A 21,815-nucleotide genomic window follows, 5' to 3' on the forward strand; every position below is an offset into this window, starting at 1 on the left:
TTAAGATAATTTCGTTATCCAATAGTTTTTACTTTGTTTCACAGTATACCTTTTCCCGCTCTGTTACACAATTTCTGCATTTTTACGTTATTATTATTTTTCTGTGAACTACCTTTAGATTCCCCGGAAATGGAAGAATCATCATACCGGAAAAGGAAAACGTCAACAAGATGAGGTGGTGTTTTTGAACATTTAGCAGAAAACAGCACTCTCTGCACAGTGGTCCTACGCTGCAGGAGGACAACCGGAACAGGTCGTTGACTGAAGTCGGCAGCTTTTAAAACCTTGAAACAGTAAGTTGACGAATCAAAGTGAGCACAGAGCCGTGAAGGAGGATTCACGTCATATAATTTTACAGCATGCAGTCACTGAAGTGTCAGCTCCTAAAGCAGACGCTGTCTCGTTTGTGTGTCGGTTTCGGCAGCAGGGTGAGTGTGTGCAGACTTCTACTAAAACCGACTTTAAAGGGAGTAACGCGAGAGAATGTGAGAGTTGGCTTCAATAGAAGCTACAACAGCAGCCGGTTGTTATTTCAACAGAAAGTGTGGTGGCTGCTGTTTTTAACGAGCAGCTGTTACATTCATTTTTTTCCCTGAAGACAATCTCAGCAACAAGCGAAGCCACCGAGTGACCTCACAGCTACAATACTTTATCTAACCGTAGCTCCCTCTTTACTAAGTGTAGCATTGTTTGCTAACATTTGCTACATAATACAAACGTCACTCCTTTTTGCAGATCTGTTGAGGGGGGGGGGGGGTCAGCAGTCTTTTTGATGTCGAAGGACAGTGAGCGCGAGGACAGTGGTATTGAGGTGTGGCAGGGCGCGTGACTTTCCAGAAAACCAGCTGACTTTCAGGGATTTTTTGGAAAGATCTGGAAAATATTGGTGTTTTTGCAGATTGGTCAGTCGAGTTGTAAGCTTTCCTTTCCTGCAATTAAAAAAGAATGCAAAAGGAAAACAAGTTTATCATACCACATCAAAAAGAGCTGTCAGACCTGCTGAAACAGGGCAAAAATTAGCTCTATAACCATAAAAGTCATTTTCTAATTGTAATGCATTTACTAAAGGTGTTGCAGAAATGAATCAAGGGCATTGAACAAGTAACAAGATTGTTTTGAACTGAGCTTTCAGCCAAAGGAGGCACGTTTAAGGTTCCCAACCTGACGAGCCCCATGAGGTCCCACAAGATGATTAACAAAAGGGGGGGAAAAGGAGAAAAGCAGTTATGCTGCATAGTTCTCCGCTCATGGGTCTCCACAGCACTTGCAACCTCATGTGTCACACCAACCTTTTACATCTCCTTCCATGCCTTCTCTCTTGCTGCCTCTGAACACGGCCTCCACTTCTCCCTCTTCTTTATCTTCAACCAACAATAGAACTATTTCAAAGGGCAAAAAGCAGCATGCACCTTGTAGGCGACCACTTTTTTGGAGCCATTTCAGTGGTCATTTGGATATAAAACTGCATGCATGCATTCAACAGCTAAAACAAAGAAACTGCCATTCTTCCCTCTGGAATCAAACTTCTATCAATAATGCTCAGTTTTTAGAGTGCCATGTGTCTCTCTATAATGCTTTCAAAGAAAGACATCAGATGCTTAAAAGCTGACATTGACATGGGAACCACAAAGTGTGTGGGCCTGATGTTAGTGAAAGCTACTGATGTCAGTAGATAGATGATAACCAAGACGTTCACAGATGATTTGTAGATTCTGACTATAAATTGTTTCCGAGGAAAGTTACACCACCCTCTGCTATCTAGTGATCAAGCCTTCAAAATCTCAAAAGGCACCAAGTAGGCACCAGAACTGATGTGGTGTTGTGTGGAGTTTTTTTTAATTTTTTTACTTTGTGGCTTCATAGTGTAGCAGTTTACACATTTGCCTAACAAGTGAAACATCCCTAGCACCCAGAAGGAGACACAAATCCCTTTGAAATTGCATAAGACATAAAAAATCTGGTGAATATGGAAGCAGCTGAAAGCAGTTACTGTTTATGTCATCAGTGGAAGATGTCTGAGAGGAATGAGAACATGGCACAAGCAGATAGTGTTTGTGTTAGGCGGTGCGAGTCAGAGAGGGCGGATGCAGGTGTCTTGGATCAACAGGAATGTAGTTCCTTCTACACGCTGCCACACTGAACTCATTCACATCCGGGCTTGCACTACTTACTGACTGATACACATCTATGGTAGGTATTATTAAATTAGATGTTTTTCTATGATGTTCAAAATTAGATGAGAAACAATTTTGCATATATGGGTTTTGTATAATTAATGTTTGTGTGAGTGCACTTTGAGAAATTTCTTTGTCTGTTGAATCTCAAATCCAACTCTGAGAAAAATCCTCAAGTTTCTTACTTTCAGGTCTTTTTATTTGAAGTATTGTAATTTTTATATAGTAAGTGAGGGGAATGATCACATCCCTCTAGCTGTTGAAAATGCAAGTCAGCAGCCTTCATTTCCTTTCATGCTTCCTTTCAGCTTTTCTTTTTTTCCCTTTGGTGCAAAAACAACTTTGGAAATTCTCATACTTTAAGATGTGCAAGCTTTCAATTCAGAAATGTTTTTCATAAGCTAATATTTTTACTCCTGTATACAAACTTAATTCTAGTGTTCTGGCTGCATTCTCATCATGTGATCTTTTGTTTAATCTAAGCTAAATTTTGATATTGATATATCACTTATAAAGGCTTTGCACAGTCTCTCCTTGCATTTGTCAGTCAAAATTACTTTAATTGGATCCTCCTTTTACTAGTTGGACAGTTGCTATACCAGTTCTTCAGCATGGAAACTGTTATTTACATTCATTTGTTTGATGATGTTTGGGATAATAAGTATATGGATCAAGAGTCTTATCTGTCCAGCTGTAACTGCTGGACTCATTAATGGTTTGAACTCTGTTTTCAAATCATTAATTGGTCATTCTACCTGAGAATATCAATAATAATGCTATACTGTATACTGGTCATATATTTACTTTGCTGTCAGTTTCTCCTAAGACCTATGTTTGTGTGTATCCTTGTCTTTGTCTTCAGTTTATGCAGTATAAAACTACCGAATGGTGTACACGTCCTACTTTTTCACAGCCACCTGAGTTGAGGAGATCTCACTGACTGGCTCTTACTCTGCTTTTCTTTTTAAGGTGTTTCTGAGAGGCATGAATGACTTTGCAGTTCTTAACACAGGGCGCAAGATGCCCCTCATTGGACTGGGAACATGGAAGAGTGAGCCTGGAAAGGTAGAAACTGCACTTCTGTCCACCTGTTTTTAAGCCATTTGAGACTTTCTAATAAAATAAAGTGGCGTTGCGTTTACCCCTTTCCCCTTTCCTTCATCTTTAATGTCACACAATAAAGTTGCACTTTTTTTGTATCCTTAATTAAATTGCCATGTGGAAACTGAGAAGTGCTTTCTGTTTTTTACAAATTCAACTCTGCAGTTCTCTCAGCTTTTTGGATGTTTTTTTATTGTCTATTTTATTTATTTATTTATTTTTTAAAAAATATTATTTGGGGGAATTTTTTGCCCTTATTTGACAGGGTAGTAATGAAGAGTAGACAGGAATGAGGGGAAGACACATTATTTTCACCATATATTATTTTCAATATATTAGAAATGGGGAAAAAATACAGTTTGTTACATTTAGATTGTCTTACATTTAAACTGATTTTGTCCATAAATTCCTATCAATATGCTTCACTGCCCCTAAGTGGACAAGAAATCTTTTGATAAGTTCTAAGCATCCAGTGAACATTATTTTGACCATTATTAGTCTGAGCATGTGTGAATGAAAGTCAAATATAGTATTGTTTTATGTCCGGTAATTGCAGCCCATTTATTTTTCATTGTTGGTCTGAGAATTTAGCAGATTCAGATGTTAAGTTTAGATTTTTTGGTACAAACATTAAGAACGTGTATGGGTACTTACTGAAACTTGTATATTTATTTCTAACAGGTGAAACAAGCAGTTATTTGGGCACTGGAAGCTGGGTATCGCCACATTGACTGTGCATCCATCTATGGCAATGAGGCTGAGATTGGAGAAGCCCTGCAGGAAAAGCTCGGACCCGAAAAGGTAAAACTGCTTCACCAAACTGTTCAAAGCTCCAGTAAAAATGCACATAAAATGTGTCCCCTGAGAGCAACTGATTCTAGACCTGTCAGACTTTACTGACCAGTCTGGTCTACTACTGTCTTTAAAAACAAACAAACAAAAAAACCCAAAGAATTCATATCTATCGTGTTCTGTGCTCCAGTCCCTAAGAAGAGAGGATGTGTTCATCACATCCAAGCTGTGGAACAGCAAGCACCATCCAGATGATGTCGAGCCAGCCCTCCTGAAGACCCTGAAGGACTTGAAGCTTGAATACCTGGACCTCTACCTCATCCACTGGCCTTACGCCTTTCAGTGAGCTCAGCCTCCACATGGTCCAATAATGAGACAGTTAGCTTATGTTCCCAAAACCACCTTTGTTATATCAAGACAACTGATGGATTATTGTATATCTTATCTTATCTTATGCCAAGTTAATCTGCTCACAGCTTAATAGTTAGATTTTAAAACGATTTTGAAAAGAACTATACTACTTCATTAAAAAAATGTTTATAAAAAAATTATGACATTTTTTTTTTATAAACATTGACATCTTAAAAGTTAGTTGATGCTCAAACTGATAAACAAGCCTGTATTTTAAGACCTTCTTGGCTTGCTCCTAGACGAGGAGACGTTCCTTTCCCCAGAAAGGAGGATGGCACCTTGCTATATGATGACACAGACTACAAGCTGACCTGGTCTGCCATGGAGAAGCTGGTGGGAAAGGGTCTTGTCCGAGCCATTGGCTTGTCCAACTTCAACAGCAGGCAGATTGATGACATCCTGTCGGTCGCCAGTGTCAAACCAACTGTCCTTCAGGTACAGGATGTTTGTGATGTTGATGGTAATAAAAGGTGTTTGTAAAATGCCGGAGGTGACCCTGGTATTGCTTCATTTTTGCTGGACAGGTAGAGTGCCACCCCTATCTGGCCCAGGTAGAGCTGCTGGCCCACTGTCGGGATCGGGGCCTGGTGATGACGGCCTACAGTCCACTGGGGTCTGCTGATCGAGCCTGGAAACATCCGAACGAACCCATCCTGCTGGAGGAGCCTGTCATCTCTTCCCTTGCAGAGAAATATAAAAAGTCTCCAGCTCAGATTCTCCTGAGGTAAATTTATATATCAGAATATCCAAAAGTACTCTGCATTTTTTTTTAGCAAAGATCACACTGTCTGTTTATCTTCAACCTTTTTACATTCTTTGTTTCTTAAAGTTTCCAATTTCAATTCATTCAATTTCAAATGATGTCATCAAAAATACATCTAGATTCAGCTTGTTAGTCTGTAGCTCAGTATGCATCTAAACTGTGTACTGCATAGCACCTTTACTCACATTTGTAGTTTTATAACAGCAAACTAAAGCTAAAAAAGCAGTATACTACTTGTATAAAACTTGTATGCTTGATGCTGTGGGCAGAAATGCACACTGGTATGGTGACGAAACCCTCCAGCAGCTTCACATCAACACAAATCCTGTATTTCCAGGTGGCAGACACAACGTGGCGTCGTAACAATCCCTAAGAGTGTGACCGAGTCCCGCATCAAAGAAAACATACAGGTAAAGTGAGATTTAAATAAATGTTACATCTTGTGGTCCAGCTACAGTGAGGTATGTTGTTTTATATGTAAAGGGTTTTGTTATTTTGTCAGGTGTTTGACTTTACCCTTGAAGCAGAAGAAATGAAAAGTATTGGAGCACTGACCAGAGGCTGGCGCTACATCGTACCAATGATCGAAGTAAGTGGACTTTATCAGTACTCTAATAAGTCTTTATGTTGGGACATAACCGCTAAGTAGCTCTTACTGTCTACATCAGCTCTGCAGTGATGAGCAGAGACAGAGATGCAACACTGTGAACAACATTTGCGTAAATCTTGTAAATACGAGCTGAAAATAATAAAAATACTATACCTATCCTATGCTTATGAAGTTGGGGGTGGGCTGAAGTTAGTTTATGTTGGATTATGGAGCTCTTATGTGTGATTTGGAAACCTGTAATTTGGAAAATGTTCATTGGATGAATATTAAATGTTCCATCTCTTCATTGAATATACTAAAGTCATTAAAGAATTAAGTTGGCTCATTTATTTTAAAAATTAATTTATTCAAAGGAGGTGGTTGTTGATTTTTACCAGCTAAGCCATAGTGGAAACTAGATTGGATATGTATTTTCAGACAGTTTTGGTTGAATAGGAAAAAGCAGTTGATGTCAAGAATTAACACATGAACTTGCAAAATGCAAACAAAAAAAGCTAAATGTGTTACTGCAGGTGGAAGGAAAGCGCGTTCCCAGGGATGCCGGACATCCCTTCTACCCTTTCAATGACCCATATTGACAACTCACACTACAGCCTGAATTTGTGCCTTCAACAACCCCATCAACACACCTTCACCTTCCCACATCACTGATAAATGTTCCTGGGTCCTGCCATCGAAGTTTGTCTTTAGATTTTGTTCAATTCTGCACTTGCCGTTAGAGTAATTCAAGTTAATATTGGTGGTGGAGACTGGAAAAACTGGTAACTGTAAACACACCGTACAGTATGTGCTAATTTTCTAATAAACATTTTGTTACTTCCCTTGCAAGCGTTTATTTCACTGAATTATTATTGGCTTAAGCTGTCTGTTTAATATTATATCTTAGAAGAAAGTGCTTTTAAGATTCTGTTTGGTGTGTCCATTTAAACCCATTCATTTCATCTGGTCTACATGACCACCTCAATCATGCACAAAAAACAAGAAGTCTATATAATACAGTAAAGTAATTAATAGTAATTTGTGAATTGTGAGTGCAGTTCTACAAGAAGGCTGACACACACCCAACAACCTGTTTCACAAGTATGAATATGACATCCATGGTTTGCATGGGGCGAGCATTAAAACCAAATACATCCTGATATAGAAGTAATGAAACTTAAATTTCATTAAAAGTGCAGGCCATGAAACGAACTGCACATAAAAATTAAAGTTGAGAAATGTGCTGTAACTCCATGTCTCTTTTTTGTTTGTTTCTTTGTTTGTTCGTTTGATGCCTCCATTCTCCACCTATGACTCCAAATCACTGATGATGTATGAATTCAAATTACATTCTTTGAAAACAGAAGTTGTCTTTTGGTGCATAATTAGCTGTAAAGGCTATTCAATCTCTCACTTTTGATGAATTTGTCTACCTTCAACATCAGCTTTCAACTTTGTTGCATTCTGTGTTAGTTACCTTAACTTGCAGGTGGCGTGGAGGTGTGCCCATCTTTACATTAGCAGACCACAGCCTTATAATGTCCAGTCCAGTATTTATTAAGAACCTAAAGTGATGGATTTGGCTGCCAGCTCTTGATTTTGACACTTGGTATAAAACTCCATGTAGTGTTTTATGAATAATAAAGTAATTTCCCACTTAGTAGAGAAAAAAAGTTTTTAAATGTGTATAAAAAATTGTCTTTAAAAATAAAGACATGATCCAGCTTCTGGTCCTTGCAATCACAGTGGTCACATACAATGGTCGTCTCTGATCTCCTGAAGCACCTCCTCTAAAGCTTCCTTCATTGTCAGTTTGGGAGATCTGTGCATGTGGATAAGCTGAAAACAGAGGGGCAAGTTTCACTAAGTCACATTTTGACGAGTAATGTTTTAAAATTACTTTTGCGGAGATGGAAAATAAAAATAATGAGCTGGAAATGAGTATAACAAGTACACTTTAAATGTCTGTTATTTCCATTACTAAGCCAAAAAGCTACAGATGAGTGTTATTCACAGTCAGTGCGTGAGTATACTTTACCTTCTTGGTGTCCTCGAGAGTGGTATATCTGTAGTTTGGTGGTTCCAGACTCTGCACCAGGCTGGAGTGCAGATGGCGGTTGCTTTCAATGAATCGCCTTGTCATGGCAAGCTGCTGTTTTAGCAGTTCATTGAGAGCAAATACAGCTGGATTGAAGGTGCTGATTGCTGATGGAGAACCAAGGGATACACATTGCAGGGTTAAATTGAAATATTTATGAATGTTTAAATGACACTAACAAAAAATGTCTTTTAACTATTTATCTGATCTGGAAGGCACTGTCTCCCAGTATATCACCTATAGATGGTGCTACAGTTTCATAAAAATGTTTTTAAATGGCCCCACCACAGCCATCAGTATGACTCACTTGAAATTTGCCATCATCCTTGTACAAACCCTAATAATCCCTGAGAATTACCATCTGGATCCAGGTTTAAAAGATTTTCTGTTATCAGTGTGACAAATCCAAAATTTGACAACTTTCTAGTTTTCTTGACAAAGTGAAGAGTCTCAGTGAAAGTGTGTTTTCAGAGCCGTCTGTTAGTCAATCTGTCAGCAAGATCATGTGGAAAACGCCATCAAAAATCTTATTTTTGAAACATTTTGGAGAAAATCATGATCACTTTTTTTTTTTTTTTTTTAACCAATGAGGAGCATAATTGGCCTGATGTAATAGTACACCCCAGGCTCCTAGTAGTTACACCTATGGTATGAATTTTAAAATACTACATCGCTTTGTTCTCATGTTATTGCATTCATAAGATTTTCTGAAAACTTGACTTCTGACCTTGACTTTAAGGTCAATGTCACTGAAACTCATCGAAGATTTTTTGTAGGCGATTCTGTGGTATCAGTTTGTAAACCCCCACAGGGCACCTGCCTGCCTGGCAGGGTGACAACAATACCCGATCAGACTTTTACAGCTGAGGGGTAAAAAAAGCGCGTGAAAGAGCAAAATTTTAAACATCGACTATTGGAAGAGTACATATGTGGTAGCAAATAATGAAAAGCAGAATATGTCCTGTTTTAAAATGTTTTTTTTTTTATTATTATTTTGTATTTTATTTAGTTTTATTGGTTCTCACCTTCTACCATTTCTGCATTGAGGGTATGAGTGACCACTGGAGAAGGATTTATGTAGGTCATGCTCACCATAGGGTCCACAGCAGGAATATCTGAAAAAAAAATTAAAGCTCAATGCAATAAGACATAAGTTCTAGTAGCCTATTCAGAAAATGGGGACCTCTCAGGTTCACATCGGCATACATAATCATGGACTCATTTATATTAGTCCCTGTCAATCAACACCAACGTGAAACAGCTCTCAAGCTTCTCTTCTTTTGTGAAAAGAAGCTTCAGATATTCACTCATGCATTCATCTTAACTTGTATTGATTTCTACAATTCACTACTTTCGTCACTCATTAAATCTTTCTTCCAATGCTCGCAGGCAACGCAAATGCCAAATGGCTGCTCCCATGACACTTGTTGCATTAAAGATCCAATTTAAAATTCCTACCTACCCATAGAGTATTGCACAGCCAAGTTCACTCTTTATCTCGCTCACTCAAGTCTAACAACCCAAAATTATTCCTAGTTCTCTGCACATGCCTGAGGCCACGGAGCCTGACCTTTAAAATGTTCTGAAGTTTGTGGATTCTGTGGTCTTTCTAAGTCAGCTTCAGACGTATCAGTTTACTCTGGCATTTTACTTACAGGTTTTTAAAAAAGGAAATAAAAATTTCTTGTAGACCCAAAGAACAACAAAGTTCAGATTAGCGCCTTCATACAAACAGTATCTCCTTTTGCTTAATAAGTTGATGATTTAAAGGAATTTTGGTGAGAAATGGTGGTCTCTCTCACATCTTAGATAGACAAATACTATGTGTAGCAGACAAACCTGTTGGCCATGTTGAAGCCAGTGGACCAGAATGAGTCTGTACTGCAGTTTCTTTTAAAACCTTCCTGGCTGAAGTACGTCTCCTCGACTGTTGATATGAAACCTGGCCCTCATGTAATAATGAGGATCTGGAGTCCTCACTTCTGCCTTGGCTGTTTGACTTGGAAGTGTGACTGCGATCTGAGGTCCGTGAGGTGGAGGAATGACTTGCTTCTGAGATAGCTCTCGAATAATCATCTTCTGTCCTCCCATGAGACATGTCTGAATCCAAACCCCCATCTCTGACTTCTGACACCATCTTCTCTTCACCTCCATTTCTTTGCAGATCCTCTGACACTTGACTGGCACTGTAATCTGGCTCTGTTTTGCTCTCACTCTCAAAGTCGCTTTGGTAATCCAGCAGCTCGTCTTGTTGCTGTTCCTCCTCGTGTAGCTGCTGCTTTCTGTCTGGAGATCCTGGAACAGGGCTACCCTGTTTCATGAAAGCAAAGATATCAGTCTAGGGAGTCCTTCAGAGAATTTAGAGATCTCAGACAAAGGGTCCACTGAAGAATAAAATAAGTATACTAATAATCAGCCTTCACCTGCATGCAAGGAAATTTGACAAGCACAAAAAAATACGGTAAACAGTTGCTTTCTCCAGCTGAAGAGTATTTCAAAAAGCAAGTTCATCCTCTCAAGAATAGGAGCATTACTACTGCCCCATTAATCTCCTTGAGACAGGATAACTATAATTCACTCTATATATCTCAGCAGAACAGCTGTCAGTTGGTTCACCTCCTTCAATTTAAGTCTGTAAACTGGACCACTCAACAGTATTTGTGTTATTAGTATTATGGAGCTTTTTTTTTTTTTTAATTATCTGACTAAATGTTAAATGCCCTGCTTCTTATATAGTGCTTTACTACTTGCGCACCCCATTTTCACCAGCATGTTTTCTACGCTTAACTGCTTCTATCTAACATTCACACATTACTCAAATTGCGGTTCAGTATCTTGCCCAAGGATACTTTGCATGCAGACTGCAGCAGCCAGGGATCAAACCACCAACCTTCTGATTGGTGGATGACCTGCTATACCTGCTCTGAGCTACAGCCACCCCACTAATAATAATATAGGTAATAATACGGCTTGGTGTGCGGTACAACACAACAAGAAATTCGTGCTCTAGTGTGGGTGACTAAACGTATTAGCACTAATTAGCAGATATATCTAGAGTATATAGAGTACACTCTATATATGAATCTGTTTGATTCCCTCTATATAAATGTATCTTATCATATAGGTTTATTGTATGGCATAATGTTGTTAAAAAAGTTACAAATGCTAATGTTATACTCAGTCTATTTAAAATGTAAAAATGTGTTAGCCTGACTCTTCAGTCCAGGAAGCAGCATTTATATCATCTATGTTTGGACCCATGCAGTCTACAGATGTAACTACCTTATCAAGCTTGCTTACTTGACAACAAGTTTCATTTAAATATTGACTCTTCTTGCTATTGAAAACCACCAAAAAATTCTAAAAAATGAAACTGAAAGTGACTCAAAATGTGGAGTCTAACACCAACTGTAACGTCGTCTACAGCCATCTTTTATATAGTCTATGGCTGGCACCTCCTCTACTCCTAGGTTTTTTTTAGATTAGTTTCTTTTCCCAACAAGTCATTAGGCAATTTAGCAATCTGCAGACAGATAAGAATTTCTACTGCGCTCCCACTGGTATCAAAGCTGTTTTATTTCTTTATGCACTTCAGACATTTCTATACTTCAGTTAACAAAAGCAAATCGAATCAGGGCTGATCTCAGTCTGATCTTCTCATTTCTGTGGGCCTTTTAGAATTCAAACCTAGTCAAAGGTTCATTTTTCCACTGCCACAGTGGAATAAAAGTTTTGTTTCTATTTAGTTTATTTATTTATTTTTTTTATTCTAATAAACCTTTAGAACCTTTTTTTGACCATTTTAGAGCAGAGAAAGAATCATATTGAGGATATGACAGAAGGATCCTAAATATCACATGTAAATATCCAGATTACTGCACATATGTGTTTTAATGCTTGTGGTTATTAATGTGAGGCTTTAACACATGGCTATTTTATTATGTAAGATTTTTTGGTTTCATTATTAATGCAAATTTCAGGGGACCACACCAAGGAGAAAATGTCCTTGTGGACAGAATTTAGTCTCCAGCATTAATATCAGTGGCATTACATTAATTTCAGGGTGTCAATTATCGTTCATCACTATCACAGACTCAAGGTGAGGATACAACTTTGCATACATACAGTTATTATCTTTTTCTGATTATGATTTATTTAGTGTGTGCACTGTGGAATAATGTTTGCACATAACATCAGGAACCTGTGATTAATACCTGAGTCACAGCTCCTTGCGCTTTCTTTCTCATTATTTATTGCCGTAAGGAACATCAGGCAGTCAGTGGAAGACTCTTAAAAATCACATCAAGAGCAATTTAAAATATTTCTTCCTTTTCTTTGAAACTACTCTAGCTGGTGGCTCCCTAGGTGGCCAGCTATTCTTGTTATATAAACAACAAATCCAGTGTCTATAATAAAGTCCTTCTCATTAAGCTCATTGTTTTTATTGTATGTTATTTAACCAAATTCTTTTGGTAATCATTGCTGCTCTTTGTCTGTGGCAGCAGCAGTCCCAACCCAACAGCAGACAAAGTAAGCAACAGCTAGGAATCATAGTGAAGCATTTAGCAGCCAGCTACCTGGATGTTCCATTTGGAGCTGATGAGGACCAAATCAAAATTATAATCATTTTAACTCCAACAATTATGTCTTGTGGTCCAAAACACACCTGTTTCCCCATATCTGAAAAGATGATATTTTGTTGACGTGTTCAAAGCTTGTTTTCACTTTGTGTATAACATGTTTTCATAGATATAATGGGTGCAATTAAACAAATATTTCCTTTAAAGCAGACCTGCTATCCTCTTTTCTTTCATGCATTTACCATTAAAGTGGCTGACATTCATTTTAAAAATGCTCAAAGTTTAGTCAGGTCATATGTGCAAGTCATCTATGCGGGCCAAAAACTCAAGTGTAGTCTAATATGGTCATCTCTGGCACACAACTCTGTGTGGAATAAGCCCAAGCCATGTACTGCTCAAATCATGAGTTTATGAGGGGTAGCCAGTCAGAGCAGAGTTGGTTGGATGGGTTTTTTCAGACTGAGTATGAACAAAGGGGGCTGCACCAAGGCACAGATATGATGAGTCGAAGATAAATATGGATTATTTTGAACTCTGAATCATGCAAAGCAACTCTGGCAGAGTTCAAGAATAAAAATATGGTGCTATAAATGAGACTAATAGGTCCTCTTTAAATTATGCTACACTGAATGGCAGACTTTCTCCTTTCTTCTTCACTTTATACTTGTTTGGAACTAATTCCTGTCATTTCCCACCTGTTTTCTTGGCGTTTCTGCATTAAATTCAAGGCGAGCAGGTGCAAGGTCATCCAGTGTCATCACATTAATCTTGAAGTCTGCAGAAACATAGAACCACAATGACAGAATTTAGAGTGTATATTCATGTAGCCGACTATAACATGTTACTCAGTATATAGCTGCTAGCAGTGCAATGCATAAGGCTACAAAAAGACACTAAAAACACCTGATGATTAAAAACTGAATATTGAAAGAGGCTAACTTGTAAATTAAGACAATCTCATAACACTGGTTTATGTGACAAACTGGGACATATCGGAGTCTATTACAATGCACGTCAGGGTACTAGAAATAAAGCTCAGGTCACTATGACTGCCAGTAGCATACTGCTCCAACAGTATCAATTACTGGTAAAGGTACATTTATTATGAATATTATCAATATGTCTTTGGGCCTAGAAGTTGTACCTTCCATGTGGTAATGACAGGGACACTAGATCAAATTTATTAAACCAAACTATTACACTTATTTGTACTTTTACACAGCACTTCACAAAAATAAGAATCATTAAAAAAGATCTATACATATATAATTTTAAAAAAGGATATCCCAAAACACAGATAGTCTAAACTAAGTTCATTTGTACGTTAAACCGTAGTAATTAAAAAAACATTTTTTTGTGTGTTTTTTGAGTTAAGACTAATAATGCTGCAAATATAGACATGCTTGAAAGATGGATGGCTTAACTAATACTTGTGTTTGCCATTGTGCATCAGAAGATAAAATCTATTCTTTTCCTGTTGTTATAAAATTAATCCACTAACCAAATGCAGCAGCTTGTTAAAGCTCACAGTAAAAAGGTTCTCGAGACACTGATAATACATGCTTTATTCCCCTTTTTCCCTCTGAAAGCACAAATGTTGTGTTTTCTGCATTCATGAAAAGCTTTCCAAGAACTGCCAAACAAATTAGATTCATCCTGTGAGTTCATTTTGTCATTAATGATTTTACTTCAAGTATAACATTACTTCATTATTGAACAGAAGAATGGCCACACTGTAACCTTCTCTTTTATACGAGCAGTAATGAGACGTTCATTTGGACATTAGTGATTTTATTTCAGATATAAAGTCATTAATGTACAAAGGAATGAGCACCATGTTGCCCTCTCTTTCATAGGAGTGATCAATACATCATACTCCTAGATTGCTATTAATAGTTAAACACAAAGAACACAGCTGAGTCCAATCAACTCTTGAACACTAGGACTAAATGCATTTGATGAGCACCTCTCACCTTCAGAAGAAATTGAACTCATCTCACTGTGTGGGCGTTCAGATCCCGTCTCCACAGGGAAAAGCTCGTCCAGAGAGAGCACTTCACTGCGTCCTGAGAGGGAGGACAGGGAACGCTGTGGGCTTTCTGGCCTATAGGAGGTGCCCGGTCTTTCTGGCGGATGTGGGGAGGAGACACAGGGTGGAGAGGGAGAAGAAGAGAGCACAGAGGGGCTGAAGCGGGCCTGAGCGTGGCCAGTGAATCGGAAAGGAGAAGCAGAGGAGCGAGGTGGTGCTGTGTTGGAGGGTGGCGAAGGAATTTCTTCGGCAGTAAGTAGAGTGGAGTGAACTTCATGACTGCTTTTGAGGAATACCTGTATGAGTAGAAAGCACAGCTGCTTTGAGCTGATAAAACAGTGTCTCTGAGCCATCAAAGTGAAAACATTATCAGGTTTTCACTCTGTCTAACCCTTAAAGTGCAGGTTGCAGGAAAACGGCCTGATGGCTTAACCACGTACATGTCTGGCATGATTAACAACCACTGTGTGAATGTGGTTTGTCATTATTTCCACAATGAAAGTCTGTCATGCATAAAAGTCTGTCTATTATGTTAAAATGATTTAGCTCTGCCTGCACAATCATTCAATTTAGACAATTTCCTGTAATAAACAACTTGTTCTTTTATTAAAACTGGGTTCAAAATGTTTCCTTTTCTTTTTCTTATTAAAACTGTTTTCATGCCTATCAGAATGATGCTGCCAGTTTATAGGCTGTAATGGGAGTGAACCAAGCAAAAAAACTGCCCAAGTGTACCTTATCTGACTTTTTCATGGAGGAAGGTCTCCCAGGTCTTAAGAAGCTATAGTCTGTTGAGTCCATCGAGTCTCCAAGCAGTTTCTTCATGTCTTCTTCATCACTTTCCAGACTGACACCACTCATTAGTTTAACTGACTTTGTCTCCAAACGCTCTGAAGATGCTACACGATCTGCTGCTCTGGACCTGACTGTCACACTAACATCTACACTTTTTGGAGCCATAGTAGGAGATGTATTAGTGTTTTCAAGAGCTCCAGCTGCTTTCTTCTTAAGGAAACGGGTTCCCCTCAGGCTCTGGTCACTGCTAGACTGTACAGACTGTTGCACAGATGTCTCTGGGGTTTGGGTGACTCTTGCTGGTGCTGATGATGACACTCCCAAATCCGAAGTCAGAATGAGGGCAGACTTTGTCTCCTGTCTGGCCTGTTCCTGCACCTGCTTGCGGCTCCGGATGCGACTCTCAATTTCAGCCAGTCTAGTCAAGGATGCAGTCTGAGTGGTATGCCGTGAAGATGATGCATTTCTGACCAGAGATATTAAAATAGGTAACTTCACATCAGAAAACGTTTTATTCTTTGTGCAAATTAATAACCAAATTTTTATATGCTGAATCTTACCTTGATTCAGATTCAGGGTGCATTTGGACCCTGTTGACGGATGACTGGCTGCTGTTTGTTGGTGGAGCCTTCTTCAAAAACCTGCTTCCTCCTCCCAGAGAGCTCTGCGGCCTGAGACCCTAACCAAAAAATAATACATTAATTAATTAATAAAAAATCTATACAATTCATGTCAAGTTGGATTTACTGGGTTCAACAACACTAATGTGTAGTCTTCCATTATTGAGATACAGCAACAACTAGCAGTTACCTTGTTTGAATCCAGTTCTCTTCCATGGTTCTTTTCAGCATCCGTAGCTTTAACATCCCCTCCAGACTCAGGAGCTGAACTGACTGAGGACAAGTCGCTCAGATCTGAGAATAATTTGTGTGTTTCGGGGGGAGCAGATCTGGGTTTGAAAGATTCACCTACAGAAACCTACAAAGAAACAGATTATATTTATGTAAGAAGTGCTTTAAGATTTAATTATTGTAGTACCTTATTCTGCTCTTGCATGTGAATTATACTTCAGAGTCACAACGACTTGAATGACATCTCTATCAAACCTCACTCTGAATCTCACTGGGAAGCAACTTCTGGTATGAACAATCATGGAAGCTCCAGTACCACCACATCTGTCTAAGACAGACCAATCACTTGAAGGATACAGGGTCCCCTGACCCCTTAACTGGCCCCACACCAAGCATTCTCATTCTCTAAGAGCTCCTCAGCAGTCCTGGACCAGGATAATTCAATTAATCTGTTTATTGACACAGCCATTAAGGTAGTCCGAATGTGGGTTTTACTGGTTTTCAGGAACATCTTTTACAATGTGATTATATATTTTTGTCAAGGAAATATCTTGTTATAATAGCAGCTGTTGTGTTGCTGCAAACTGCATGTTAAAAAAAACTAGCTAGACAAGTAGCTTGTGGTTTGTGTTTGTGGCTATTGCTAGTTGTCAAATCTAAGCTTTAGTAATTACGGATATTGGATCTCTCAGGGTAACGCCAGTGGTGGGAAGGTTAAGGATGTCGTGCCCCACCCTTGCCCACGTGTCACCTATTTTCCCTTGACCATCTCGGAGAAAAAACCCCATACCCTCTGCATTGCCTGTATGGCCATCAGGGGTGAGGAGAGGGATCTGTAAGACAGAAAAATACTGCCCACTTGCCAGGCACCCACCAAGCAGCTCATGACTGCTGTCCCAGTGTGTATAAAGAAGATGAGCCATTACTAAACATTTTCTTGAAATTTTGGGGCTCACTTTTTAGGGTGGAGCAGTCAGTGGCATTTCATCTCTATCCAAACAGACGTTCACTTGTGTCAGTGGGACCAAACCTTCCAGGTAAGATGGAGTATTTCACAGCCATCATGAGCTAGGGGATCGTTTGAGGAGGCACTAACTGCTATGCAGCAGGCTAGCGACCTGAGGAAGAAGCAGGGTGAAGCTTTTGACCTCTGGCTTCCCCATAAAACCACGCCACGCCAGCCTCCGCCTACCTGCCCAGACAGCAAGAGGATGTAATGTAGGCTTCAAAGGTCCTACTTAGCAGATACCAAAGCAGCAGGTGCCTCACCAGCAGCGTCCATCCAGGCAGAGTGAGAAGGCATCATACCTTTAATACGAATACTATATAATGCATTGTTTACAGATAGATACATACATACATAGAATAAAGCTGGTCTTTAGGAAAGATTAAAGATTCCATCAAAATATGAAAGACTTAAAATTACACAAATCATATAATTATTTAAAGAGCTCAAACGCACTTATAGTATCTCACAAGAAATACTTCTTTAGAAAGCTTAAATGGAAAATCTGCTGGTAAATTTCTACAAGAGCACCACTGAGAATGTCACATTGAAGTGTTGCTATTGAAAGGGAGGACCTGCATCACGTGGTAAGCACAGCTCAGTGGGACAAAACTCCTGGACCTGAACAGCAGCAGAACAGCCAACTGAGAATGAGGGTCAGGAATGAAAATACCACCCACTCTGTTCACAGCCTGTTTGAACCACTGCTGTAAACTAGTATCAACAAGCTGAGTAACAACTTCTTTCCAAGAGTTTTGGCCTCTATGATACTCCATTTTTCTGCTCCATTAAAGCACTGGTAACAAGGAGTAGAACTACACCCATACAATCTGCAATTTACATACATACCGCCCTCAGAGATGTGAACTGCAATGGAAAGCCACTTTAAAACCTCTATTTGATCATTTTCATTAAAATTATACATTTTTATCTAGATTTAACTTATTAGTTTATTTATAAGCAAAATTTCATTGCATCTGAGTAAAGTTACAATAAAGATTCTGATATTATTTTTACCAAACGTAACGCAAAAAAGCAAATTAAATTATTTCATCGCTTTTTAACTATGATGCTGAAGAATTTCAAAAATTAATTTTACCACAGACAAGGTAACTTCCCCGTGTACGAACAGACAGCTCATTAAAAGAGGGAGGGGGGAGGCGACAGCTAAAGAAAACTCGGTACATACCCGTGTTTTGGATGAGGACTCTTGCCTGGAGCCTTGAGCGTCTCCTCCGTTGCTCCTCTTTGCGGACAGCAACGCCTGTGCTCGATCCACAGCGGAGCTTCGGCCGCCTAGTTTCCACATTTTTAAAACAGTCCCTTTCTGGCAAACTGCTCCTTGATACAGTTCGATATGTAATATCACATGTTTTGTACGCCATTTCCCCAGTAGCTAACCCATGTTGGGCACCATTTATCCTGCATTCAAGAGACTACTGTTGACTAGCAAGTAGCTAAAGCTAAAACTTCAAACTGCACAAAGAAAATTCGACATAGACTCATTTAGATACCTTTTCTGTCAGTATAGTTAATTATCAATTGTGCAACATCCAGGAGTTCCCGATTAAACTACATTATTTCCATATCCCACCTACTACGTAAACATAAACGAGTATGAGTTAGAAGCGTCTGTTGTTTCCATGGAAGAGCTTCCGCCTCCGTCTTCTTCTTCTTGGTAGTAAGAAAGTTCTCCTTGGAGCGCCACCTACAGTCCAGTACAGAAGTTACGTGTACATGTCCTACATGGGCACCGTTATGTTTTTTTTTTTCATTCAGTCCATTTTTATCTCTGTACTTTAGTCAAAATTAAATCTAAGCTTTGCTATTTTATGTTTACTTTAAATATATTTAAAGCTATTTGGCTGCTATGTTTTATTCATTATCAAAGTAGGTTCATAATTTGCGATCTATTCTGTTTATACCTTTGTGTCCAAGCATGCGCCCATTTCCCTCCATTCCACATTAGTATTGTTTTGTTGATAATAATAGTAAGTTAAACTATTTTAGTTATTATTCTATAATTCCACAAATACTACAAAAATCATGGTAGAATGGCAAGAATATGCAAAACGGAAATAGTAATATATCTTAAACAGACTGTAGAAGTAACCCTGGCCCTGTGCGATCCAGCAGGTAAATGTGAGTCTTTATGATGAGCATGTTTAATTTTACACCAAATTTAACTTGCGCTGATTTTAAAACATACGATAGCAGAGGATGGTTTCGATCCATCGACCTCTGGGTTATGGGCCCAGCACGCTTCCGCTGCGCCACTCTGCTACGAGGGTGACGAACCGATAAAGCAATATTAACAGGCTGAAGTATATTGTGTGATCTGAACTGCTGTTAATTAAGAAAATATATAGTCTCTCTGTCTATCTATATGATTACATATTTTCGCTGCTAATATGAAAGATAGAATTTATTTTTTTTACATTGTGCTCTTATGTCAGAGTTTTCAAGCGATCAATAGCAGCAAGACAAAGACAAAAAAATCGTTAACAACTGCTTTGTGTTTATTGAGTTTCTACTACTTATTTTCAAATGTTGTGAGGCGACTATCAGAAGTTTTGAGATAATCTTTGTTGTATTATGAGACAAAGGAGCAATTTAAAAGAAATTCAAGAAAATGCACGCATTTTTCTATTCTGGAATATTTCGGAATAGCTTCACAGATGCTGCTGAATTGTGCAAATAAACTAAACAAACAGATCGATATATGAAGTACCTGCATCTGGCCGCCTGCAGAGGTTCAGTGCAGATGACACTAAGATGTTCCAGGTTTTTTATTCTTTTTTTGTCTTCTTCTGGATTCTCACATCCCGGAGATAAACAAAGTCTGTCTTTTTCACTTTTTTCCGCCCTGTGTCAGATTGTGGCAGCATAAAAGTCAGACAGTCGCCTGGTGTGACAGAGCTATTAAAAGCTGCTTGGATCCTTCAGAGACCGGTGACTGGCAAAGTGAGTGTCTTAGAGTTCTGTGTTTGCAGCTGTGTGTTACATTAGTGACCTCGTTTTAGCAGTTCTTGGTCTTCAATAAGCTGACAGGAAATGCTGTTTCTAGTTCCCACACAGCGCTGGAGTCACCAATGGCCCCGGCCTTGGAGCTGTTCTGTATTATTGAGTTTATGTTGTTCTTTCATGTCCTTGTGCCAGGGTAGTTCTGCATGTACCCAGTCAACATTATTTATTATCAGCCTGTGTGCTAAGAAATCACCTGTTATTGTATCAGGCTGCTGATTCTTTAGTGACAAAATAGAATCCCCTTCAGGACATTTTGTTTCCCGTGAGGAAGCTCAAATCAAGCCTTCAATCTTGTTTTTGAGTTTCAACATCATGGGGGTGTTCCATAATTTAAAAAAAAGAAAGAAAGAAAGAAAGAAAGGGTTTTCAGTCACACTAGCAGCTCTGTGAGACTGGACATAGTCCCAGCAGTGATTCTAGCATGATAACATACAGATTAAACAAATGGGAATGTCATTTGTATTTTGTCATAAACAAAATCACTGGACAAATTGAATTTCTGACCTGATGATAGTGCTAGACAACGAAGGAGATGAGATATTGTTACAGTGCCAAAAGAATCCACAATATACATAAAATCAATTTGATTTCAGTCAGCACTTCTGCACTCAAAAGACTATATTTTATATCTGATCTGCAGTGATCTATATTTGGAAAAGGTTTATTCAGAGACTTACAGAGAGCATAGCTGTTTCTGGATAATAGAGTCTATCGTTGTATGCTCATAGAAGCAAGACAACAGAGCAAATCAGGCAGGAGTGATGACAGATTTGACCTTAGTGAAGTGAGTACATACATTAAAAGGAGGATCTGGGGTAAAGGTGGGTTTTAAAGTGGGTTGCCGATACAGCATAACAGCATTGTAGGCTAAAGAGTTAAAAAATATCACACCCTATATGAGCCTATAATTGCCAGCTGTTTAGAAGGGAATTATGTGACATAGCACTGAAGTGAACTGCTGGGATTGCAGTTGAATGTCGCCATATAATTTGCTGGTGAGCTCAGGTAAGGTCAACACCTCTTGTTCTTCGGTCCTTAAACTATTTCTAAGCAGTTTTTGCAAGTTTGGCTTAGAGAGGCCTACGTTTGTAGGTGTCTTGAAGGTGGAGGTTGTCCCTAGGTCTGTAACAATGCTTGACTCAGCTGTGAAAAACTGGAGGAAAAAAGGACCCTGCGTTTGCTTTTTAATTCCAGTTTATATCAGCAGTGTCTTTCTTATTAATGTGGCTCTATCTGCCTCTATGATCATGATAACTTTTCCCTCACTTTTTACTTAATGTAATAGCAACGTAGTTTATGTGTGGCATGTAAAGAGATGAGTACTCAGCATAGGTAATTCTTGAGAGATCAAACACCAGTTTTGGGATGCCAGTGTTCAAGGCACAAAGTCAGTAGCTGGACTTCTACGGCTTGCGTTTCCCATTGCATAAGCAGACTGAGAACACACAAAACTGATGCAGCACACAGGTGGAAGACTTTTTTCATCCTGTAATTCTGCCTACACATGTCCTTCTATGTGTTAAAACAGTTAGCAAAGTCACTACTTATGTCTAAAAGGCCACACATTTTATAACCTCAATCAAAGAATGGCCATCAGGA

At 38.9% G+C, this 21,815-nt stretch overlaps 2 protein-coding genes across 2 annotated transcripts; one reads left to right on the forward strand and one right to left on the reverse strand.

The window, feature by feature from the left end:
* Positions 1-307: 307 nt before the first annotated feature.
* Positions 308-7,294, forward strand: LOC134620022 (aldo-keto reductase family 1 member A1-B). The gene is made up of 9 exons (XM_063465909.2): positions 308-428; positions 3,144-3,239; positions 3,957-4,076; positions 4,258-4,409; positions 4,718-4,913; positions 5,003-5,202; positions 5,579-5,651; positions 5,744-5,830; positions 6,364-7,294. Exons 1-9 carry the CDS (start codon positions 360-362, stop codon positions 6,427-6,429), a joined length of 1,059 nt encoding a protein of 352 aa, XP_063321979.1. The 5' UTR covers positions 308-359; the 3' UTR covers positions 6,430-7,294.
* lg23h19orf44 (linkage group 23 C19orf44 homolog) lies at positions 5,051-18,852 on the reverse strand. The gene is made up of 11 exons (XM_063465908.1): positions 18,379-18,852; positions 16,143-16,310; positions 15,893-16,011; positions 15,273-15,798; positions 14,482-14,833; positions 13,204-13,283; positions 9,768-10,239; positions 8,954-9,043; positions 7,869-8,035; positions 7,308-7,669; positions 5,051-5,158 (listed from the first exon to the last, which is right to left on the reverse strand). The coding sequence occupies exons 1-10, from the start codon at positions 18,496-18,498 to the stop codon at positions 7,580-7,582; spliced, it is 2,184 nt and encodes a 727-aa protein (XP_063321978.1). The 5' UTR covers positions 18,499-18,852; the 3' UTR covers positions 5,051-5,158; positions 7,308-7,579.
* Positions 18,853-21,815: the final 2,963 nt, after the last annotated feature.

The sequence above is a fragment of the Pelmatolapia mariae genome, linkage group LG23, assembly GCF_036321145.2.
Source record: "Pelmatolapia mariae isolate MD_Pm_ZW linkage group LG23, Pm_UMD_F_2, whole genome shotgun sequence".
In the NCBI taxonomy this organism is placed as follows: Eukaryota; Metazoa; Chordata; class Actinopteri; order Cichliformes; family Cichlidae; genus Pelmatolapia; species Pelmatolapia mariae.

Excerpts from the sequence above, each read along its gene's own strand:
- LOC134620022 (XM_063465909.2), top strand. The coding sequence starts at position 360 with ATGCAGTCACTGAAGTGTCAGCTCCTAAAGCAGACGCTGTCTCGTTTG. Across the intron at positions 4,410-4,717 it reads CACTGGCCTTACGCCTTTCA|ACGAGGAGACGTTCCTTTCC; the intron begins GTGAGCTCAGCC and ends GCTTGCTCCTAG. Across the intron at positions 5,203-5,578 it reads CCAGCTCAGATTCTCCTGAG|GTGGCAGACACAACGTGGCG; the intron begins GTAAATTTATAT and ends CTGTATTTCCAG.
- lg23h19orf44 (XM_063465908.1), bottom strand. The coding sequence starts at position 18,498 with ATGTGGAAACTAGGCGGCCGAAGCTCCGCTGTGGATCGAGCACAGGCG. Across the intron at positions 15,799-15,892 it reads CACCCTGAATCTGAATCAAG|AAATGCATCATCTTCACGGC; the intron begins GTAAGATTCAGC and ends ATCTCTGGTCAG. Across the intron at positions 8,036-8,953 it reads CAATGCAGAAATGGTAGAAG|CAATCAGCACCTTCAATCCA; the intron begins GTGAGAACCAAT and ends GTTCTCCATCAG.